Raw genomic sequence first — 22,931 nt, 5'->3', positions numbered from 1 at the left:
CAGGACTGGACCTGCCCCACCTTGCCCTCTGCAAACACTCCCAGCACCTGCTGGGAGATGTTCCCTAGAAGGTATACTATGGCCCTGGTCTGGGAAAGGCCATTTCCATTGCTGGGGACCCACCCATGCCCTGGAAAGGCACACCTCCAGCACGGTAGGTTCGGGGCCCTCTCGGCCTTCTGACACCTCTGACCCCCTTCTCCCCGCTACGTGACCCACTGTTCTGGGCTCTCAGCCTGGCTCTTGCCTGCATTCTTCCGCCACATCTCAATCTGCCGATCATCCCCTCAAATCCCCTCCAGAACCCCCAGTCACTGCCACGCCCCTCCTACTCTTTCTTCTAGAGCTCCCACAACCTTCACACCAGGGCCAGCCCTCATCCCAGCCCACCCTGAATGCCGGTTCTCGCTTTCTGGGGTGGCATCAGGGATTCCTGGGGACAGGAGACAAGCTAGCTCATCTCTGGGTCCCCCTCAGAGCCCAGCCCGTCTGCCGCATGCCCTAGCAGTTGTTCGGAGTGGTTCCTATTCCGAGTCTCACCTCCCTCCCTCCCTGGGCCATTTTGGGCAAGTGCTGCCTTCACTTTCTGCACCACCGCGTCCCCTTGTTCGTGGAATGAAGAGAATAGTAGTGCCCAGCAGGGGGGTGAACTGAGGGTTGTGAGAGCACACATAAAGGAGGTCAGGTGTGCACACGTTCCAGCAGCACACATTTGTCAGGGGTCTACCCCGGGGCAAGGATGATGATACCTGCTGCGTGCATCCTGAGCGTGGACCAAGCGCTGACCGCCTTCCAGGAGCACACGTTATGTAGACACTTGCTCAGGTGACTTCAAACCAGCACGCTCTGGCGAGGTGGGTAGAGGAGGTCGCGGAGCTCATGGAGGGACCTAACACAGTGCCTGCTGGGAAGGAGGCGGGGCCTTCCCGGAGAAGGTACCGCAGCTGTGTCCTGAAGGGTGCGGAGGCATTGCTATGCACCGAGCAAGGAAAAAGAGGGAAACCAGCCCTCTGCAGTGAGTTCTGGCGTAAATGGGCAGTGAACAGGTGGAGACTACAGGTGTAGACCACTAAGAGATGAGGCAGCAGGTGGAAGGGATAGGGGTCAAAGAGATGGGGTTCCTGAGAATCCCAGCCACCGTTTGCTGGCCATCCACAGATGGAGAAACACAGACCAGGGGCCTGGAGAGAACAGAGCTCTGCGTGTTTGAGTCCCGGCTCTCTGTCTTGCAAGAAGCCTCTTTGCCTCTGAGCCTCATTTTCTTCATCTTCAAAATAGGGCTGTTGTAACTGGGACAAGAGGTGTGAAATCACTTTGTGAACTGTAAAGGATCATGCCTCTGTAGATAATAATAGTGCTTTAAGTGGAGCTGGTACTTTGCGAGGTAAAGGATACTTCCTGAGGTCTACCGGAAGCTCCCAGAGCTTCGCAGGCACACAGAACCCCGGACCTCCTGTAACCTGCTCCTAGGCTGCCACCTGCCGGCAAGTGCCTGCAATGGCAGCCCAAGCTCTCAAGTCCTTCCTGCTGCCCAGGCGGGAGATCCAAGGCGCCTGAAGGCTCAGGTCCAAGCAGTCCTGGCGCTGCCGTGCCAGGCTCCAGGGCAAGAGTGCAAATGAAAGCCTTAGGCCCCCCTGCGGCCCGCTTCCTTGGGCTTTTCAGCCTTACTGCCAAGGTCCTCACGTGTGTGAGGGGCACATGCCCCATAGACACGCCCCCCTGGCCGCCTCACAGGCCAGCAGGCAGGACAGACCCAGAAAGCAGCTGGCGTGGGTATTCTGGAGCCCAGACACCCGTAGCGTGGTCTGGAGAGGACCATAGGCTCCAAAAGTCACAACCCCCCAATCTTGTGGAATCAGGCCTCTTAGGTAGGGGGGGCATGGCTTACAGTGAGCAACTCATCTGTTTTGCCTGGGACTTCGGGTTTCGCACTGAAAATTCCATGTCAGCAAACGGGATGGTTGGTCACCCTCTCATGGCCTGAGGGGGCCAAAGCCTCTGCATCACCACCCTGGCCCAGCCTGAGCAGCTTGGGCTCAGGGAACCACACTGGCCTCTAATGCAGCAGTGGCCTCCCTTCTTCCAGTAAAGCCAGCCCACCACCCCTCGCAACAGCCCCAGCACAGGTGAAACTGCCCCCGACACTAGTTTCACAGATAGTTTGTGGGTAAAGAGACCCTTCCTCCCCCTCTGACATTCTCCAAACCCCTCTCCAGGGGCTCTGAGGCCTGGGGGCTTGCCTGTGAGGTTGGGCAGGAGGAAAAGGAATGGGTGGGGAGGGACTTCTTCTGGAACAACCTCCTCATTATACAAGGAAACCAAGGCCCAGAGGAGAAGAGCCTGGCCCCAGGCTCCCCGAGGGAGACTCTGCTGTTGGCCACTGGAGGCAACTCACGCCTACCCATTGCTCTTGTTAAGGGCACTCCACGTGCCTGAGACGGAGCCAACCCCATCCCAGCCTCTAAGGCTGGGGCACGTGGTCCAGGCATAATCCCACAGTGATTGGCTCAGACTTAAGCACGTGACCACGTTAGTCCAATCAGAATGAAGACCTGGGCCTTCATTGTGCAAATGCCAAGAACTAGAACAGGAAACTGACAGACTCTCCCAGTGCCCTGCTTGACCAAGACAGAGAGACAGCCAGTGCACAGAAGTTTGTAGCTATTTATTGCACTGAAAACACCAAGAATAAAACAGACACCCCTTCTTCCCCCCAACCCCACAATAGCAGAAAGTTTGAGCAGTGGTCATTCAAGTTCACAGCCACATATTTTAAAAAAGGAAGAACGGAAACAAAACCCCAAACAAATAGTAACAAAGAAACCAGCACAGGGAGTCTGGCAAATACATCCCCAAAAGAGTCTCCCTTTGACGGGAGACAGGAGGCCAGGGGTCAGGATCAGCGCTTGCTGGGCGCACGCCCGGGAGAATGCTTTCCCGTTAACGTGTTTGCATGCTGGAGCCTAGGACTTGTCTTCGGTGTGGATTTTTTGCATCTGCAGGACGTTTGACTGTCCGGTGGGGTTGGGCTCTGGGCCGCGCTTTGTCTGCCAGTCTCCCCTGCCTGCTGCTTTGGGATCACACCGGTGCCCTGTGGTCCACACCGGCTGGCTGCGCACCCACAGGCTTGGCCTTCGCAGTGGGGCCATCTTGGCCTGGGGTAGGGACCGGCCTCCACTTCTCTGTTACCCAGAGAGGGGCACAGTGGACAGGAGGTGCGTCAGCAGATGAAAGGCAGGACGTTGGTGTCCTCCAGCTCAGCTCCCTCTGGTGGGGAACCGAGGGCAGAGCAGGGAAAGGACTTTCCCAAGGTCACACAGCAAGTCTGGTCAGAGCTGGGAATGGAATTCTAATCACCCCCAAACTGTGGCTCTTTCCCCCGCAGTCCCCTGCTGATTAGTAGAGGACAGGCACCAAAGAGGGGGATGAGGGGCAGGCGGGGGAGGGAGGGGGGACTGGTCAGGCCCAGAAAAGAACAGGAGTCCAGCCAGTGACTCACACTGTCAATTCTCATGGGCGTATTGGGCTTCACCTCACCATCCTGTTTGATCCCGCATCAGCCCTGCCACATAGGCTGGGCGGGAATATTTAACCCCTTTAACAGAGGGGGAAACTGAGGCTGAAGGAAGGACCAGACTTTGCCTTGGTAATGGCAGCAACCGCTCACCTTTGGCTTGGGGATGGCTGTGGGAGCTGGCAGACAGCAAGGGAGGCAGGCGGTTTGGCTGCTGGAGCGCTGGGCTCATTGGGCCTTGCTGAGAAGCCTTCTGGACCTGGGGCAGGCCAAATGCCCGCCCGGGCCTTGGCAGCAGGGTCTCTGCCAAGGATAGAGTCCAGTGATCGACCAGTTTGGAGACCAGGAGGGCTGGGCAGCCTCTCTCCTGGCCTACGGCCCCCACCCAGCCTGCCTCACCTGTCCCGCGGGCAGGAACTCTTGAGAATGGGCCCAGCAGACAGCTCATGATAGGGGAAAACTCAGAAAGTCCTGGGTCACATCCCCACCAGTCCGGCTCCACTCAACACCCAGGATTCCCCAGAGGTTTGGGGGAATCAGAGACTCCTCCAAATCTTTGGGGATGTGGCTCTTCCTCCCCTAAAATCCTCCAGAGGGGAAAGTATCTCATCCTGGCAAAACACGGCCACACAGAGGCCAAAAGCACAGAGAGGCAGCAACATAATTCCGAGTCGGACACTGAGAATACAACCTCTATTTTTTTTTTTGTCCAAAACATGTAGGTTGGTTTTGCTGAGTGTTTTTTCTTCTTTTCTTTTTTTTTTTTCAACATACTTACTGCATATAAAGTCATGCAAAGAAAAACAGTGCAGACAGTAGATCCTGGTGGAGGTACCAAGGCATTCCACATCAGAGTCAATCCCAAGGGAAGAGGGAAAGAGAAAGGAAGGAAGAGATGCAAACCCACAGCTGCAGGAGGAGGTGCGAAGAGGAGAAATCCCAGCGCTCTTTTTGGACCCGCATGAAGACACATGCTCGTGAACCCTCCAGAGCTAGGTGGGGGGCGCTGAGGGGGGGTGTGCAGATGTGGGGGATGAAATCCTGGGAAGCACGGTAGTAAGGACCCCAGTTTGGGAGGCAAGCAAGGTAAAGTCCAGGTACTGCCACCCTCACAGCTTCCCCCACTCTCTCTGCCCTGATTTGCTGTTTCTAACACCTGATGCTTCTCCAGTCCGCAAGGGAAGCTGGGGACTGAAATGTCAGAGAGATCCTTCCCCCGGGGGCTGAGTCCATCTCAGCCCCAGATAACCACAAGTGACAAAGTCCATCTCAGCGATGACCAAAAAAAAAAAAAAAAGACCAAGAACAGAAAAAAATACCCCTCAGCCCTCTTCCCACCTCCCTTCCCAACCCAGACCTTCTCACCAATTTGAGAGGTCTAGTTATTACATAAATATCCATTAACGCAAAATCCATTTACGAAACACAGAAGTTTGGCTATAAAAAGGCATGCGGTCCAAGTAGAAGTGATACCTAAACGCTGTTTTCTTTCGCCCCCCAAAAGCAATCAGATTCTCTCCCTTGGATGTGATGAAGCTGGAATTCTCCGGGCCTGATGGAAGGGTGGAATGCGCAGTTAGTGTTGGAAGTAAATGTCAGCAGGAGGAGGAAGGAAAGAAGTGGGGGCACCCTGAGAGGATTGCGCTCCCCACACTGAGGGAGGAGGGTCGGCTGGAGAGCAGGAGAGCAGGACAGGATGGGAGAAGAGTTAGGAAGGCAGTTTGAGGCGGGAGGCTCCTGGCATCTGCTCCTCTCTCCCCCTCTCCCCCGGGGGAGGTTGGCTCGGGGGACTGGGCGTTCTTCTGCCCTTCCCTAGAGGAGCCCGGGAGAGGCGAGATCAGGGAGAGGATCTGGAGGTTGCCACACTCCTCCCAGCTCCGCCCCTCCTCCCCAGCCCCTGGATGAATACACAGCTGGGCACTGTGGCTTCCGGCCAAGGCAAGACCAGGCCAATGACAGCTGAGGGGAGGGGGGGGGGTCCTCAGGTCCAGCACCCAGGGCACGTGGGCCTGAGGAAGCCCTGCCCTGGCAGGGGACGGGTGGTGACGGGGAGATGTCGCCATTTGCTCTGAAGTCATGATGGCTTTTGCGAACAGGCAGGTTTTCTTGACACAGGTATGAAGGTGATGGTGATGGTGGTGGTGATGGGATGATGTGATTGGGGGAATTCCAGCTAAATCCAAGTGGGAGAACCAGCAGCCACATTCCACGGACGAACGGTGGATCTCTGCGGTACAGTGCCCCCAGCCTGGTCCTTCAGCTGTAAGACATGGTATGTGTGGTGCGTAACGTAGGTGCTTCCGAGGGCACCCAGCCTGCCCACCTCCTTGGATGGAGTTCAAGCTGCCTCCTGTGGGTCCCCCCAGCTCTTCCCCCTCACCCCCTGGGGCCTCCAGGCCTGATCTCCTCCCTGTGGTCTTCCCAGCCGCCGGGTTCCCCAACGTGTACCGTCTCCAGACAGGCACCACCCCGTTCCTTTAGATTATCCTGAATAACAGATGGCAGGAAGGAGGGGCTCTTACTGGGGCAGGACGGAGGGCGCCCCAGATCTGTGGAAGTGGATGATCTGCCATTTGCCATCCCGGCGGTGCCAGACGCGGGTCTCTTCCGACTGGGCCGTGCGGGGGATGCCGCCGGCATCCAGGTACTGCGTGATGCGGATGTAGGCGATGCAGGCCGCCTCGTCACCCATCAGGTGAATGTGGGGATTCAGGATGGTGGTGTGCACAGGCTTGCTGTTCCGGGACCACACTGCAGGCGGGGATGGGAGGGGGCAGAGGGGTCGCACCTGGGGGCCTCCTGCCTCGCTTCCTTCACTTCCCCAATTCTCAGCAACCCTCTCGGCAAGAGGCACCTCTGCCTGCCTCGCTTCCCGAAGAGTGGGGCTCTGTGACAGGGCTCAGCTCCCTGGGAGTCAAGCTCATATCCCAGCTGAGATACAGTGGACTTCAAAACAAGCTGAATTCTTCAAATGCAGGGGAATGGAATTTTCAAATCATAGTGTCTCAGACACACAGGTGAATGGGGAACCAGGTGAGCTTACACCAGAGCCTCAACCCAGATCCCTGTAGAGGCCAGGAGAGTACATTAACAAGGAGGCTGAACTGAATATAAGATGTTAAATGACAACGGACCCTTCGTCTCTGGGCCAGGGGGACAATAGGGAGTGGTGGTGAATAGGACACCGTGTCCCTTCTATGGAGGTGCCCTGCACACAGCTTCCCTGGTGTTTGCTATGTAAGTGGGACCCGTGTTGCCACACCTGATTTTTCAAGAGAATCTAGAAATCTGGATTTTTATGTCGAATGCCTCATTTTTAATTATTGGCATCAAATTCAAATTTAAAACATCATACAGACCCCATGAAACATGTGTAGTCCAGCTATGGCTTGTGGGTCCCTCATTTGCCACCTCTATTCTCAACATGTAGAATGATGGAAACTTGAAGAATATTAAAATTGTATAACCTTAGAATCTTGGAATTATAAGGATGGTGTTGGTGGTGATGGGGTGAAGTCGTGGAACTTTTCAGCGTTAGAGGGCAATGCATAGCTCTTGTAATCATGGCAGAACTGACAAAAGTACCAGAAACCGGCTCTCTCTATGTGAAATATTACTATTATTATTATCATCATCACCACTATCATCATCATCTTGGTTCTAGGAACTCTCAATGTTTTCAGCAAGATAGAAAACAAAAGCACAGAAAGACGATGACCTAGGGAGGGGCTGGACAGGGATCACCAGGATCTTGGCTTCAGAGGAACCCTCATGCCGTTTCTTAGTGCAGCCCAAACGTATCCGAATCCATGGAGAGCTGATTTAAAATATAGACTACCCAGCCCCACCCTTCAAGATGCCAGTTCAGGAATCTATAATATTAAAAAGCTCCCTCTCCCCGCTCCCTCCCCCATCCTCTGATTCTGATGCCCAGACAGGTTTGTGAGCCACTGATTTCCTGAAAAATGTTAAAAAAAATTTTTTTTTTCCAGGACTTCAGAAAGCATCCAATAGTATCCACCCCTAAATATTCCAATCACACTATACCCAGGCTTTGGATAAATGACTCAAAATCACTAAGTCTTACATATGTAGACTAAGAGACTTTTACAGTTCTGGGACCTTGGACAGAGAGAGTGCAGAGCTTTTGTGTTATATAGGCTTGGGGGTGACCTCAAGGTCAGAGGTCAGAGGTCACCCCATGGCCCTCCCACAAAATGCAAGGAGGCCTCCATAAGCAGCCTTGACAGCATCTGGGGCTGGAGGCACTCAACACCGTCTAGTTCAATGCATCCATTTAGCAGACCTGGAAACTGAGGTCCAGAGAAGCAATCGGACTTGTCCAAAGCTAGGCCAGTTTCTGAAAGAAATGCAGTAGAACCTAAAAGAAGTCGGTCTCGAGGTGGGTCTAAATTAGGACAATCCAGAACGATCTCCAAAGGGACAAACAGAGCTTAGTATTGTTGAGGGCGCTGGGCCTTACTGTTGTCTGCCAGGGCGAGGGTCCTGAGGGTCATTTGTAGAGCAGTGGCCACCCTCATGTGGTATCTTCTGAACAGACTCTAGGCTTGCATTTTCTATCCTCATGGATAGAATGGGAGAAAGGGCCAGGTCCTCCCGCAGGATAAAGCAGGCAGGAGGGTGGGACTTGCCCCAGGGCAGGCAGTTACTCTGGGTCTTGGCCTTGTGGGTCCTTTGATGTGACCAGGTGTCCAAGCCCAGAGTCCAGCGGGCTGGTGCTGTGATGGGGCTCGCTGCCAGGATGCAGATCAAGGGCTAGCACAGCCGTCTGTGTTTTTTTTCCCTTTTGCCATCCCTCAGTCTTCAGAGCCGGTTCAGCCTGGTCTCTGCTCTGCTCTGTGGGGATTGTGGAATTCTCTGGGGAACCAGTGCCCCCCCCCCAGGACAGACGAGTATAGAGGTGGCCATGGTGATCAGCTAGGGAACTCCAGGGTGACGGGGACGGTGGGGTCCAGCCACCTCTCCTCACATTCTATCTCCATTGCTAGCCTTAGAAAATCAGAGTTTGATGTGTCAAAGGAAAATGCAACTTCCTTCTTCACGGCTTTTTGGGGATGCCCTTAAGCCCTCATACTCTACAAGATTCCATCAGACTGCGTGCAGGCAGGAGAGGAGTGTCCGTCTAGGGACACTAATGCCCAGGTGAGGGGGGAGCACAGGGAAGGAAGGAGGCGCTGGAGAGAATCAGGACCGGGTTCTGCTGCCAACTTTCTGGGTTCCTTTGGACAAGTCATTCCCTTCTCTGGACCTCTGTACAATGAAGAGTTGGACTAGATCCAACTTCAGTTGCTTAGGTATCACCTTTATTTTTACCATCTACCTGTACTTACTTTATGAAAATATTTCCTTAAACTGATTCACTTTATTAATTTATATGAATTTATTTTAAAAGAAAACTTTCTAGTACAATCATTAATGAATAACCAGTCTCATAGAATACAATTTTAATAATAAGTCCAGTTAAAATAAAACCAAGTTATGTAATCCTAGCTCCATGCTCTTGCCTGCAAGGGACCTGAGCCTGAGACCACTCTCTTTCTGATAATGAGGTGAGTTAGAAAGCATTAGGTGCTTGGGACAGACTAGCGTTAAACTGACCCTTTCCTCTTGGCGGAGCCGGATGTACTGAAAGAGAATTTAGATAGGGACAAACTTTCTCACTGTGTGAACCAATGCTGTTTCAACTGGTGTCCACATGCACCGGAAATCACCCAGCATAGCCTTGGTGGTACGTGCCTTCCCTCTGGGGGACCCTGGATGTGCCACTTCTCAGGGCCTCCCTCCGGGTCCTGAGCTGCAGGAGTCTAACCTGCGTGTGCTTTGGTTCGTCCCCGTCTGACCCCTGGCCAAGGTGAGACACAGACACAGGCAGAAAGCGCCCTAGGTCAGGCCCAGCCTCAGCCCCCTGACAGCCCCGGGTTGCAAAGCTGCCAGGGTCTCTCCTGCAAAGGAGAGGCCCGGGAAGGACAGACATGCGGACAGAGACCTAGACAAATAGGCAGGGCACAGCAGTGTGAGCTTTGTCCTCTCCTTCCCCAGACTGCCCACCCACGGGGGCACCTGCACAACAACAGCCCATGTGCCAGCTTGCGACCAGCTGGGCAGCTGGGGTGGCTGCAGGCATTCAGGTGACTGTAACTTGGGGGTGTGCCCTGGTGGGAAGGCTCCCTTATCTGTAGAAAGGGAAGAAAGGTCTTCCCCAGGCCCTACCAGGGTCATGGGCAGGCGAGGGCTGGGAGGGCTTGTCACGCTCGTCCCAAGTCCCCATCCGCAGCCACTGGCATCGGACGGTCCAGGGTTCGGGGAGGGAGCCAAGATGGTACCAACCCCTGTCCACACAGGACCTTCCTCTTCGCTGCCTCCTGAGCTGACCCGGGGGCCCTGCCCGTCACCCTGCTGTGCCATCTGGCAGGACACGGAAAAGAGCAGACAACAGGCAGCCCAGAGGGAAGGGATTGCTCACGGTTTTCAAAATAGAATCGATGGAAGTCCAGGCCCTCGACCAGGTTCCCTAGGGCCTCGGGTTCGAAGGCTGTCATCCCGGGGTCACACATCTTCCTGGGGGGAGGAAGTCAGAGGAAAGATGGGCTAGGGTGGCCTCTCGGGTGCCCCCCTCTAAATTCCAGGGGCCTGGACCCTGGGAAGGCAAGCCTGTGAAATAAAAGTGACTGCACCCACCTCACAGGATCAGTGAGGTTGGCGGATGGGACAGGGCTGGTCCAGTTACGGTGTGGGGCAATGCTGACTGGCTAGTGCCACTGAGAACTGGGAAGCCTGGGTCCAGGTCGTGGCTCTGCCACTTACAGGTTATGAGACCCCCAGCAAGGGGCTTAACCTCTCTAAGCAAGAGCACCATGAATGTCGTGCATGGTACGCTGCCCCAAGGCTCCGGCGGGGATAATTCAGCCTGTACACTCCTCTCCAAATTACATCCCCCGCCCAGGGCAGCAGATCCATCCAGAGAGGGCTTTTCCTAAATGGTCTTCCTTGGGTGGGGAGACATTTTCCTTCACTAAAGTGAAGCAACTTCTGTTCACCAAGCAGGTGTGTCCCTGGAGGGAGTGCGTTCTGCTACTTTAAACAAAGTTGCCCTATTGTTGGCAGCAGCCCTCCTGGTGAGCCACACTTTCCTCTTCTGTAAGATGAGGAAAACAGCATTCCAAGAAATGATGCCTGGGAGGAAGGAGCGCAGGGCATGGCCGAGGAGGCCCACTGCTCTGCATTTTCGGCTCGGTGCTCCCACCCAGGTCTGTTTTCTGGGAGACCCTGACAGCCAGACGGAGGAAGGAAAAACCTGTCTCCCCCACCCCTAGGTCTCTGGGATCTTCTGTAACACAACATGGACCCCTGTGATGATGACAATGAAGCCAGCAACAGGAAGCACCCCAGGCCAGTCAAAGATCCTGACACGGGGAGGGACTGAAAACAGTGGAGGAGGGCACTGGGCCAGCATCGTCTGAGCTGGATGCCGTGGGGAGAGCAGGGCACTCTGCCCTTGCTCTGCCCTGACTGCCCTGTCTCTGTGACTCCAGACAACTCGCTTCTCCACTCAGGACCTCACGTTCTCCAGATGGAGCTGGAGGTTGTGCTCAGACCATATGGGACGCTCAGGACCCTTCCAGATCCAGAATCCTCTAAGGCTGGGGGTCTGAGCCCTGACCGTCTGGAAGACTAAGCAGCCCCTGGCCAAGAGGAGCCCTTCTCCAGAGGGTCTCTGGGTGTCCCTGCCTCTGAAGGACCCTCTGCTCCAATTCCATTTTACGTGTAGGGAAACCGAGGCTCAGTGAGACAAAGGAGCTTATCCAGGGTGACACAGGGCCAGACTCGGCACCATAGGCCCCAGAGGTCATGGCAAGTGGTCAGAACCTAGACTGGGCTGCAGATGCCAGAGGAAGTGACATCACAGAGGTGGGAGGCTTGGGGTCCATAGGGGCCACCTCTCTTTCCCTTTCTCCCTGGCTGTGCCCTTCCAGAGCCACTCTCGGGCTCTCCCATCGCTGACTTAATTCTTTCTAGGACCGGATGCAAAACCCGTTCAACAGCGCATTTCCATGCTTTTATGCAACCCGCAGGGGCACATGTGCACACACACCCGTGCACACCCCTTGTGCACGCAGTCACAAACGTGCATGTGTGGGCAACTGCATCACACTCACATGTACAAGCGGCCTCCGTCTCACACCTGCACCTTCCAAGATCCTTGTTCCTCCAGAGACAATCAGTAGATGGCTGGGGCTTTGCCACCCGCTGCTGCTGAAACCCTCCCACAGTTAGGATGTGCCTGGACTGCCAAGCCTTTGAGAGACAAACTTCAGCTCCTGGACATAGTGGTAACCAAGATCAGGCTGCCCGAGGAGCAAAGCCCAGCCCAGTTATTCCCATCTCACCTGAACCCAATAAGCAAAGGTCATTCTGCCCTTAGTTGGCAGCTTTCGTCCACCAAAAAGCATATGTGGGGTCTTCAGGCCCAGGCCTCGTTAGCTCTGGCCAAGATGTTGAGGCCTCAGCCCAGAATCCTGGCTCTCCTGGGGGCCAGCGGAAGGCCTGCTTCCAGGCCAGACCAGCAAGGCTGAGGGTGGCCACCAGGGGTCGCTCCAGCCCAGCCTTTGCACAGAGCTGCCCCTCCAACAGCTGATCAGGTGTGTAGAGGATGTCTCATACCACCTGTTTCATATCATGCTATTTTTGTGCACTCTGCCTTATCCCCAGAGGATGTAAGATTCCTTCTGGAGGTTCTTTTGCTCACCCCTACTCACTGGATGTACAAACGCTATGGGTTCCTGCCTGCTGCTTCTCATCTGAGGTCATAGGAGGTCCAGGGTGAGGCCCCAGGCCCATGTGGCAGGACCCAGCTCATCTCCTGAGGAGGTCCATGTTGTGGTGGAGACCCACCCACTCTGTCCTTGGGGAAGCAAAAGAGTTTTGTTGGAGTTCCTCCTGGGGAACAAGATAGGAGCAGGACTGAGATATAGACAAGTATTGTGAACAGAAAGCTTAATGAAAGCGTGAAGTCTGAAGGCAAACCAGAAATATGAGTTCAGCCTGATTCACAGCACATGCAGAGTGAGTAAATGAGGGTCAGAGACAAGGACCCCCAAAGGTAGCCATCAGCACCCCCTGATCAACAATCCAGGCGGGACATGCAGAATGGACCCAGCCGACTCACGTGTAGGACTCAAAATCTCCATTGCTTATGGCTTCAATCAGCTGTTCTGTCACTTTTATAATTTCTTGTTTCCGCACTGTAAGGCAGGAGGGAACACAGAGAAATAATAGCGATAGTGATTGGGATGCAGCGCCAACCACAGCTTCCTGAGCCCCTAACATGCGCCAGACCCTGTCCTGGCACCTGAGGGCCTCAGAGAGATTGTCTCGTTTATCCTCACACTGTCCCTGGGTATCATTACTCCCATTTCATGGAAGAAGAAACTGAGGCCCAGAAAGGTGAAGAAAAAAGTGTGAAATTTCCCTCAAATACAATGGGCAGAGCCAGTGTCTTAGTTGGCAGCCTCTGCCTCGAAACAGCATGCATGATTCTGGCTCTAGGCCTGATTTGAACCCAGGTCTCGAGTCCAAAATATGCTTCTCCATTACCTTGTTTCGCCACCTGAATCCAAGCAAGGTCACCTGTGGAGGTTGTCACCAGCAACCATAAACCAGGGGCTCCCCCATGGTCCAAACTGGGGCCACTAAGGGCGGGCTTAGGGCTTACTCATCCCTTAGGTCTGAGTCAGTTTTTGTTCCATTTGGGTGTCTATAGGAATCAGGCACTGAGCCTTCCAGAACTTTCTAGGCAGAATGAATCCCAGTTGCTGACACCTGGCCTCCCCTGTCCACCACTGAAACACCACGAACAGCTGCTGTCTTCCTGGTAGAGGATTAGACATCAGTTTTCTTATCAGGTGTGTGATGTTCTGAGCCCCAGTTTTCCCATCTGTAAAATGGGGACACCATCACCTCTCATACGTTCAGTGCTGAACAAGTTGTGTAAAGAACCCAGGCTTCAGCACCAGACAGGCTTCTTCTAAATCCCACCCCAGGTCTTTACAAGCTGTGCAGCCGTGGGGCACGAGGTTGTTTTCTGGTCCCTCGTATGGAGATGACAATGCCCTCGTCCCGGAGTTGTTATGAGCATGCGATGAGATGATGTGCCTGAGGCACTTGGACCAGAGCCTGGCACACAGTAGGTATACACTGCAAGTGCTGCCTCCTGCATCTGCTCATTACTGCATCTGCTCCTCACAGCCTGGGGGGTAGGGGGAGGCGAGGCCAGTTTCCCCCCATCTGACACATGAGGAGACCGAGCCTCAGCAATGAAGGAATTTGAAGCCAAGTGTTCTGGCTCCCAGCAGGGCTATGCACCCAGAAGCCTCAGGCGTGTTTCCCAGGGCCAGGCCTGCTTCCCTTCCTCCCACAGGCTCAAGCTTAACCTCCAAGCCGGTCAGTGAGCTGGCCTGCTAGAGCAGTCTCAGGTGAGATGGGTGGACATGTTGCCCATTTCTCAGGCTGGGAGCATGGGAGGGAGACGGCTCCTGGAGGAGGCCTTGTCCCTGCCCCTTTCCTCACCAATTGCTGGTGCCATCCCATCCCTCCTCACACTGAGGAGCTCACCTCAGGCCCAGAGGATAAAGAATCGCAGGACACCCAGGCCGCAAGAACGCTTGGGGACCAGGGACTCAGCCTGCTCATCCAACATTGGGGAAACAGAAGCTTGGTAAGGGGTGGGACTTGCCCAAGGACATAGAACATTTTGGGTGCAGAGTTTGGCTCCCAGCCCAGGGCCTTTTCCACAGGACCCAGGAGCTCCCATGCGTTCCGTGATGTGTTGGGCCCACATGCTTGTCTCTTCCCCAGCTCAAATATGAGCTCCATGGAGGCTCGCTGATCCCTGGAGCCTGGAGCAGGCCTGGCCAGGCATTCCTTATGGAGTGAGTGACTGCGCCAGTGCTTAAGCCGCGAATCTTTGAAGCCTCCCAGCACAATTTCATGCGGTTCTCTCCTCCCGGTCAGAGACAAGCTCCCGTCACCGTGGAGGCAAAAGGTGAAATAGTCTGCTCCAGTGGACCAACCGCCCCGAGCAGACTGTGCAGCTCCAAAGCCCATCTCCCTCTCCCCCCGCACCTGCCCCCTCAGGGCAGGGCCCGGTGCCCAGCGCAGCTCTTAGCATGTGGTGGGCGCTCAGTAGACGTAACATCACTGAAGTTACTATCTCCAATGTCAGTCACCACAGTGAGCCGCTAATTCTTTATCTCCTGGCTCTGCAAAGAATCGCCAGGGCTGGGAACGGGTCTGTCTTAGACCAGGAGGTCAGCCGGGTGACTCTGGGGTCTTGCCTCGGGCTCAGGCGGAGGCAGCTTGAATGAATGAACGAGCAGATGGACCAAATCAGGGTCTGGGGCTGCTGGCCTTGCCCTGTTCCCTGGAATTGCCCAAGTTGCCTTGTGGCCTCTGTCCCTAGGAGCCCAACAGCCCGGCCTCCTGGTCAACTCTGACCTCCTTCGTGGAAGCTGGGGGATTGAGGATGGGGAGAAACCCACCTCCACCAGGAGACACCTCGTTCCAGCTGCTCCCACATGAAATCAGGGTGATGATGCAGAGCGACTCCACATGCTTTAAGAACCCTTCCCACTTGACATTCCACGAGCCCGTGCTTAATGCCCTGTCTCCCGTGGGCCGCTTCTCACCACCATCTCAGACAGGCTACTCAAGCGGTCAAGGGCATGGATTCTGGAGCCAGACCCCCTGAGTTTGGATCCTGGCTCTGCTACTTAGTAACTGTGTTCCCTTGGGCAAGATACTTCCTCCTACCTCAGTTTCCCATATGTATAATGGAGCTACTAATAGTACTTACCTCATAGGGTGGTTCTGAGGATTGAGTTAAGAATATATCAATAAAAATAACTAACACACATATGGTCCTCACTCAGAACCAGCTACTGTTCCAAGCCCTTTATATCGACTCACTTATGTAAATACGATGCATTATGTAAAGCACTGAGAGAACTGCCTGGCCCTCCATAAGCAAGCGCTGTGATCACCATCACTGGAAAGCTCTGACTTGGAAGTTCTCCCTGAGGACGGTCTCTAGCCTCTAACCCGGGCAGGGACACTTCCCAGCAGCCTGATATATGATGGTTCAGTTTCGGTTGGAACTTTGGGGCTTGCAGCCTGCCGGGCAGGCCACCGCACTGCTGAACGGCTTTTGCCATTTGCATCCACCTCCTTCTTTCAAGTTGCAGTCTCCCCCTAAAAGCCCCCAGTTATAGTTCTGGTCTGCCTTCTGGGATCCTTCAGTGTGTACCTGCTTCTCCAGGTGCCTTCCCCCACCAGTCTTTTCTTCTCAGGGCTGAAGGCCTCCCGCATGTGGTTCGCAGGATCTGGCTCCAGCTGGCCATCTATTTTCGAGGGTACTTAAGCTGCTTAGTTGCCTCTCTGAGTGTGAGCACACTATCCCTGATGTGGCTTGAATGTTGCAGAATATCAGGTCTAGGGTAGCACTCTCTACCCCCTCCCCAATTCTGGACACTTCACCTCTATGAATGCAGCCTGAGACAGTGCCTAACTTGGCCTCCAGCCACTCAGGACACCAAGTTTGCCGACAATTGAAGCCTAGCAGGCAGGACTCTCCCTAGCTTCATTCTCTGGGACCAAAGATCTGGGGGTCTGGTGCTCCTTAAATCTGGAGGAATTCACTCTGGTTCTGAGCCCCTCCCATGCCCTTGGCAGACCTATTGCTCTACGAAAGATTCATCCAGCAGCTGCTCAGTGGCACCCTCTGGCATTTCTCATCTGCCAGGTGTTCACCCAGACAACCAGGAGGGCTCCGCTCTAGATGGGAAAGCTGAAGCTCCAGAGAGGTTAAGGCACTCTCTCAAGGTCACACAGGATGAGGAGGCTGAGACGGGATCAGCATTCCTGACTGATAGTTCCTAGAATGTCTCTGCCCAGATTCTAAGGCAGCTCTTTGGGTTGGAGAGGAAATTGAATTTTCAAGGAGCTGACCAGGAGGAGATAGGGCGGTGGGGAGGATGTCTGGCAGAACCCCGTGCAGCTCAGAGGGTGAGAGGCCTGTGTATGAAGCCTGAGGGGCTCTGAAATATTAATGTCCCTTTCTTTGCTGAGGGGAGAATGATCCCTGGAGGATGACATTTCTAATTAACTTTAATGTTAGGTCAGAATCCACCCCACCAGCTGCTATTCTCACTTAGTAAGAAGACTTAACAAATTAACACCAGAAAATGGTTCTCTGGAAACTTTCTCTGAGGCCTGGAGAAGCTGGGGGAGGCACAGAGTTCCTCTCTCCTGCCAAACAGGGGGAGGAGCTCCTGGCTGAGCCAGCAACTCTTCCATCAGACATGGCCTTTTACATGTGTGGAAACTGAGGCAGGGAACGGGGTCCCAGTTTTACCATTAGTAACATTGACATGCCCTTTCTCTTCGCTAGGCCTCAGCCTCCCCTCTTTATTTTATTTTTAAATTAAATTTTATTTTTTTTGGCTATGCTGCACAGCATGTGGGATCTTAGTTCCCCGACCAGGGATCAAACCCGTGCCCCCTACAGTGGAAGCGCAGAGTCTTAACCACTGGACCGCCATGGAAGTCCCATCCTCCCCTCTTTAAAAGGGGCATAAGTGAACTAAAATTCAAGACTTCGCAAATGTTCCCATCCTGATATCTCTAAAGCAGAGGATAATGATTGTAAATGTCAGGCCTCAGGGATGTAACCCAGAGCCGTTACCCCAGGTGGAAAATGTCTTTAACGGGTCACATTTTACATTAACAGCGCACACAAATTTTACATTCTATTCCAAACATTTCTCTGTCTGTTGAACGTATAAATATTTGTCTTAAAATAATCTTTGAGTAAAACTGACGCTCCAAGAAAACGTCACATGGCTTCCTGTCATTCAACCATAAGCTCCAGTTTGAAAGAAGAGAAATTAAGACTTATTAAACAGTGGCCATATGCCAAACACTGTGTAGGCACTTTAGACACAGCCTGTCGTCTCATCTGCACAGCAATCCTCTGAGCTTGATACTATTATCATCTCTTTACTGTTAAGGAAACTGAGGCTCAGAGAGGTTCAGTAAGTTGTCTAAGGTCACCCAGCAGATGGACTCCAATGAAGAATCACAGAGCCAGTTTGCCTCCACAGACCCTGTCTGCTCTGAGACCAGGATTATGAGGCCACAACAAGTCTCCTCAAAACTCCCAGCACCTTACAATGAGCCTCAGATATGGTGAATGTCTCAGAAACAACCTATCTCGGCCCACCATAAACCTATGGAATCAGATTCCACTGGAGCAGGGCCAGGAATATGGTTAAAAATCATACTTGAGGGACTTAGAATGCTGACCTGATCCCAAGGGAATTCTTCGAGATAATGCATTTTGAAGGTTGTCCCTGGTGCTTTCATAGACGCTTGATTTGCTCTAGCACCAGGCTATGGTGATGGAGTGACCATCTCCTGCCCCTGCTTTGCCCCAGCCGGGAATGACCGGAGAGGGACACACATAGGGTGGGGCTGGTCTTCCAAACATCGTGGCAGAGTCAGGAGGCAGTCAACGGCGTTTAGTGTGTCAAATCTGCCTTAAATAAGCCTGCACGGCAACTGTGCAAAAATATTTATTACATAACAAAATGCTCTTGTCCCCATCATTGTATATTCTTTTAGAAGCAAATCATCTAAACTCCTGAAAATATCTCAACTGGCACAGCTGTGATCTCTCCAGGTCAATGCTGCTTTTCTCGATTTCAGAGACTCCCCAGGCATCTCTGACACACACTGGAGTGTGAGAACCCCCTCCCTTGCCGATCTCCCTGTCCTGGGGAAAGAAGAAGGGCTGGGTACAGGCAGAACAGCAGGATGTCACTAACTCGTCCAAGGATCTGGTGTCCCCTGGGCGGAAGCCAGCGCTCCATCCTCCCTCCTCCAAGCTCCAAGCATCTTTCCACATGCCAAGGCCTCCTCAGCTGAGCCAGGCCCTGGAGCCACACTGCCTGGGTTCATATCCTAACTGTCCCCTTTACGAGGTCTGGGAGCTTAGGCCAATTGACTCAACCCCTGAGTTTCTGGGCTGTCGGATGGGGTTAATCACAGTACCTACTTCTTAGCTTGTTGTAAAGCTCAGGTGAGTACCAAGCACTTGGAACAGGTCTAGCATGCAGCAAGTACCCCATAAAAGGCAGCCATTGTTCCTATTCCCATCCTATTATTTCCTCTCTTACTATCAGATCACCGTTATCTGGGGTCTTGCTCCCCCTTTCATCCGAGGGCTTGTGAAGACTATTAGCCACTGGCTACAGTAGCCCCCGCAGTTTGGGTCGGTCTTAGGCAGGGTTTCCCATATTCCAGTTTGTTGAATTTCCTATTGATACATTTTTGCTTTCCCTTCCCTTACTATAATTACTTCAAGTTTTTAAAATCAACTTGTGGTTTTTTTTTAAAATCCAAAAACACTGCCAAAGGAAAATGTATACTACTATGATACATTTATGACTTGACTATGTTAATTTTTTCTAATACGTGTTAAAGTCAACACATAACTGCTACCATGAGAAAAGTCCATCCAGGCACCTCACACAGGGAAATGGCACCCCGCTGTGTACCCAGCCTATAAGGAGCCAAAGCGAGGCTCTCTGTAGAGAAACAGGACACAAAGCTGGCCTTGCGGTCCCTTCAGGCCGGAGGCTGTCGGCGAAGGGGGCCTGCCAGGAGGCCCGGGGGCCCAGATGCTGAAGGCAAGACCCCTCCTACCTTTGGTGTCTTCATCCTCAATGGTGGTGTTGGTGCTCTCTGAAGATTCCTGCCAAAGAGAACACGGGAGGTGGTGAGGCCCGCTTGCCAAGCGGGAAGAGGTGTGGTCTGCCTGATGCTGCGGCCCCGTTGCCGTAAGCCTCATGGGCTCTGCCATCCAGATGCTGCACTGAAAACCCTGTCAGACTTCCAAGCCTAAGGAGGGGACGGGCCCAACTAAGCAGGTGGCTGGTGGCTGGTGGCGGGGACGGGGCTGTAAATGAAGGGGTGGATGTGTGGAGAGCCCTGGCCTTTCTGGAAGGGGGTCCTGAGCCCTGTCTGCTTGAGGGAGCAGAGAGGGGGTGTGGAGGGCAGAGAGGCACATGGTGGCCACAGGACGGGGAAGGAGTACACACACCGGCAGGAGAGGAAGAGAGAGACGGGGGGAGGTCCAGTGTGACAGAGGCTGGGCTTTCCAGGGGGAGAAAAACCACACAACTGAGGGAGACAGCAATGGAATCAGAAGAAGAGGGACGTGGGCCACCATGCCACCGCAGGAACCCCTAGACGGTGGCAGGGGCTGGTGGCTCCTCTGCCACCGGCAGGCCCTGGTTAGCCTCACAGAAGCTCAAGAAGGGCCTCTACGGCGCCCGCTACTTCGGCCAAACCAAGCCCCCCAGTGGCCACAACTGACACAAACCAAGTCCTGAGCTGAGCTCCAGAGCAGAGGGCAAGGCGAAGCGAGAAGCCACGGGCTGGATGTGGGATGGGCTTCAAGTCAACCTTCACAGCTGAGGGAGTTCTCAGGTCTACCAGCAGGCTGCTGGCCTGGGTCATGGAGTTGGAGGTGTCAACAGAAACACGCCAACAACACGCACACACAACACACATATTGTCACACGAGGCACACGTACCAAGCACACCCTGAGCACCCTCTCCCCGCCCGGGTTCCCAGTGTAGCCTGCAGGAGCGAGGCAGGAGCGAGGGTTCGAGGCCCAGGATTTACCGGCGTTTGGGAGACGGCAGACACTCACCATTAACTGAACGCTGGAACTGGACTTTCTTTTCTGGAAAAACAAGGAGAAGAGATGGGACAGGAAAAGACACAGCGTGAAAACGGCAGGGAGCAGAGGAACGAACGACAGGGGAGGGGTGGAAGGAGGATGGGCCTCGGGGTCATCCTCTGTGGTCCCTTGCCGGCAATGGCATTGGGACAAGGAGTCAGGGCCACCAGCAGCAGCTGACCTGGCAGGGCCAGGCCTCTCTCAGCCTAGCGTTCTGGAGCCTCGTGCACAGCTGCCTGGGTCTCAACAATCCAACCATCGAGCTGCGGGCTAAGCCTCTCTTGGATCAGGGCTCGCCCTATGCCAAGTTCAGATGGAGGAGGCAAATCCTGGGTCTCAGATACCCGGCGCCTAAGGCCTCCAGAATCCTAAGCTCTTGAAGGACAACAAGGTGCTCGGGTCTGGAGATGAGGCCCAATGTCTCCTCCTAGACTCCTCCTGTGTCTCTGCTGGAAAGACCCCACTCCTAGTTTGGTTGAATGTCACAGTCACTCAGGAAACTTGTCCAAAATATACATAACCAGACCCCCTGTAAGGAGTCTGATAACTAGGTCTGGGCTGGGGCCTGGGCGTCTTTATTTTAAACACTATCCCCAGGTGATTCCAAAGCAGAGACAGGTGTGGGAACCACTCCTCTAAGTGGCCTCAGAAGTCCTGGTTGTGCCCACAGCTTCCCAGTGACTGGCCTATTCGGCTCCTTTATGCTGATAGAGAGACTGCGGCAAAGGCAGACGCACAGCTGAGCCCAGAATTTGAGTCTTTGGGCCTTGCCATTCAGCCTATTCTAGCTTTGGGGGGATTTGTCATTTCCCCTGTATAATCAACTGTGGAACCAAGGGAAGGAGAGAGGAACATGTAGACTGTCTTCTCCTTCTTTCAGCTCTAAGCCTGGAGTCTTAAAGACTCACACTCATAGAAGGTTACAGGCCAAGACCGACACCTGCATTGAGCAGACAAGAACCTGGGGTCCAGAGACGGGCAGCGATCCACCCAAGGTCGCTCAGCTAGCTACTAGCAAAGAAGAGGCTGGAACCCCCAGTGCAGGCCCTCTCCTCTGTCCAGGTACCCACAGCCTGATGGCTCTTCAAAGGCTTATCCTGGAAGCACTTACATCTGAGAGGCCAGGAGGCTCTCCCCTTGCTGCTCTGTGTGGGGAGCAGAGGGGAGACCTGAGATGCCTCCGGGCAGGCCTTTGCCAGTGGGAGGCACTGGATATTCTCCAAGTGTCCTCAGGTCTAAGTCTGGGCTTTCTGACTCCAAGATCCAGGAGCCTCTGAGCGCCAGGAGCCTTAGATCCTATCCTGTCCTCTCCATCCAGGGCCTCTGCATGGAGGTGGCTCACTGGGCATTTCCAGTGTAAGTGCTCACAGCCCCTGCCTCTGCCCCAGCTGGCCCGGGCAGTGTGACTCCGGCAAGGCAGCAGCCTGCAGCCAGCCCCTCCTTCCCTGCCCTGTCCTCCTAGCGTTGGCCTCACTCCTGGCTGGAGCCGGGCCAGGCACAGTGTGTGTTGGAGGGGACAGGCCCACACAGCTCGGCTGTCAGCGGAAACCTGAGGAGCAGCGTGAGGGCCAGGAGTTTCCAGGCGGGACACGAGGAGGCAACACAGAGCAGAGACTGCATCAAATTCGGACGCACAGTGACAGGATGGGACATGGGGGAGAGGGGTCAGGACGCACGGATGGGACACCAACAGGGGGCAGTGAGTGGGGTTGAGGGGTGGGAGCGGTCAGCCCCTCTTCATGAAAGTAGAGGCCTAGGAGTGGCTGGGACCGGGGGCATCGCTTCTTGGTAATAGAAAGACTCGATTTTCCTGAATCACAAAATGATGATGATACTAATAAGAACCCTACACCGACCAGCGTGTTAGTTTCATTTAGAAAGTGAACTGTCACCAAAAGGAGAGTCACATCTCTTAGAACCACGTGAAGAGCATGGTTCTAAGGTGGGCAGGGACGGTAGAAACAGAGGATGGTCAAAGTTAGCCTTGAAAAGCCCTTAAAAGCCCATACAGTACAGTATTGTGTCATATCTTGAACTCCAACCCGCCAGTTTTTCCTCCAGCGTTGGAACCGATCACTGCTTCTTCAGTCAAGCCCCAGGTGGAATCAGTGGTCTGTCTCTAGGGACCAAGTTGTAGTTCCTGCTTTGGCCGAGCACATGTTGGCTACGGGAGCATCACGGTGCGACTCCACCAGGCCCACCCAGGCGGGAGCCTCTCACCAGCCTCCCTGAACACAGCGCTTCTCCTCTTGCACAGATGACGGAACTGATGGCCCAGGTCCCCAAGGGAGGGAACAGTGGGGCCCAGGCTCAAACCCCTGGCTTCTTGACTTGAGGTCCAGTTTCAGTCATAGTAAAAACATGAATGGACCTCCCTCCTCTTGCAGGCCGGGCTCCCCAAATCCTGGGCAAATCCCCCTGGGTTACTCCCGTCTTCCGGCTGGATGTCCCCGCTCCTCCATCCCAAGGAAGGGGAGGAGGTTGAGCTGCAGAGAAAGGGTCGGGCCAGGAATAGCCTTTGAGTGTCTCTTCCTCCACACCCAGGCCACCCTGAGAAGTCACTCAGGGTCTGTCCTGTCCTACAGGAAGCAGCA

General features: G+C 54.1%; 1 protein-coding gene across 1 annotated transcript in view; it reads right to left on the bottom strand.

Moving 5' to 3' along the window:
• Window positions 1-2,650: 2,650 nt before the first annotated feature.
• CAMK2A (calcium/calmodulin dependent protein kinase II alpha) overlaps window positions 2,651-22,931 on the bottom strand; it is a 65,768-nt gene continuing 45,487 nt past the window's right edge. Inside the window, exons 14-18 of the mRNA XM_060008533.1 lie at window positions 19,295-19,343; window positions 12,702-12,777; window positions 9,999-10,093; window positions 6,037-6,265; window positions 2,651-5,774 (exon numbers count right to left, since the gene is read on the bottom strand). Of these exons, the coding sequence (XP_059864516.1) occupies window positions 5,771-5,774; window positions 6,037-6,265; window positions 9,999-10,093; window positions 12,702-12,777; window positions 19,295-19,343 (453 nt within the window). The 3' untranslated portion in view covers window positions 2,651-5,770. The remainder of the gene's footprint in view (window positions 5,775-6,036; window positions 6,266-9,998; window positions 10,094-12,701; window positions 12,778-19,294; window positions 19,344-22,931) is intronic.

The sequence above is a fragment of the Delphinus delphis genome, chromosome 3 (assembly GCF_949987515.2).
Source record: "Delphinus delphis chromosome 3, mDelDel1.2, whole genome shotgun sequence".
NCBI lineage: Eukaryota > Metazoa > Chordata > Mammalia > Artiodactyla > Delphinidae > Delphinus > Delphinus delphis.
Note: the sequence above shows the minus strand (reverse complement) of the source record. Positions and strands in the feature narration are given on the sequence as shown.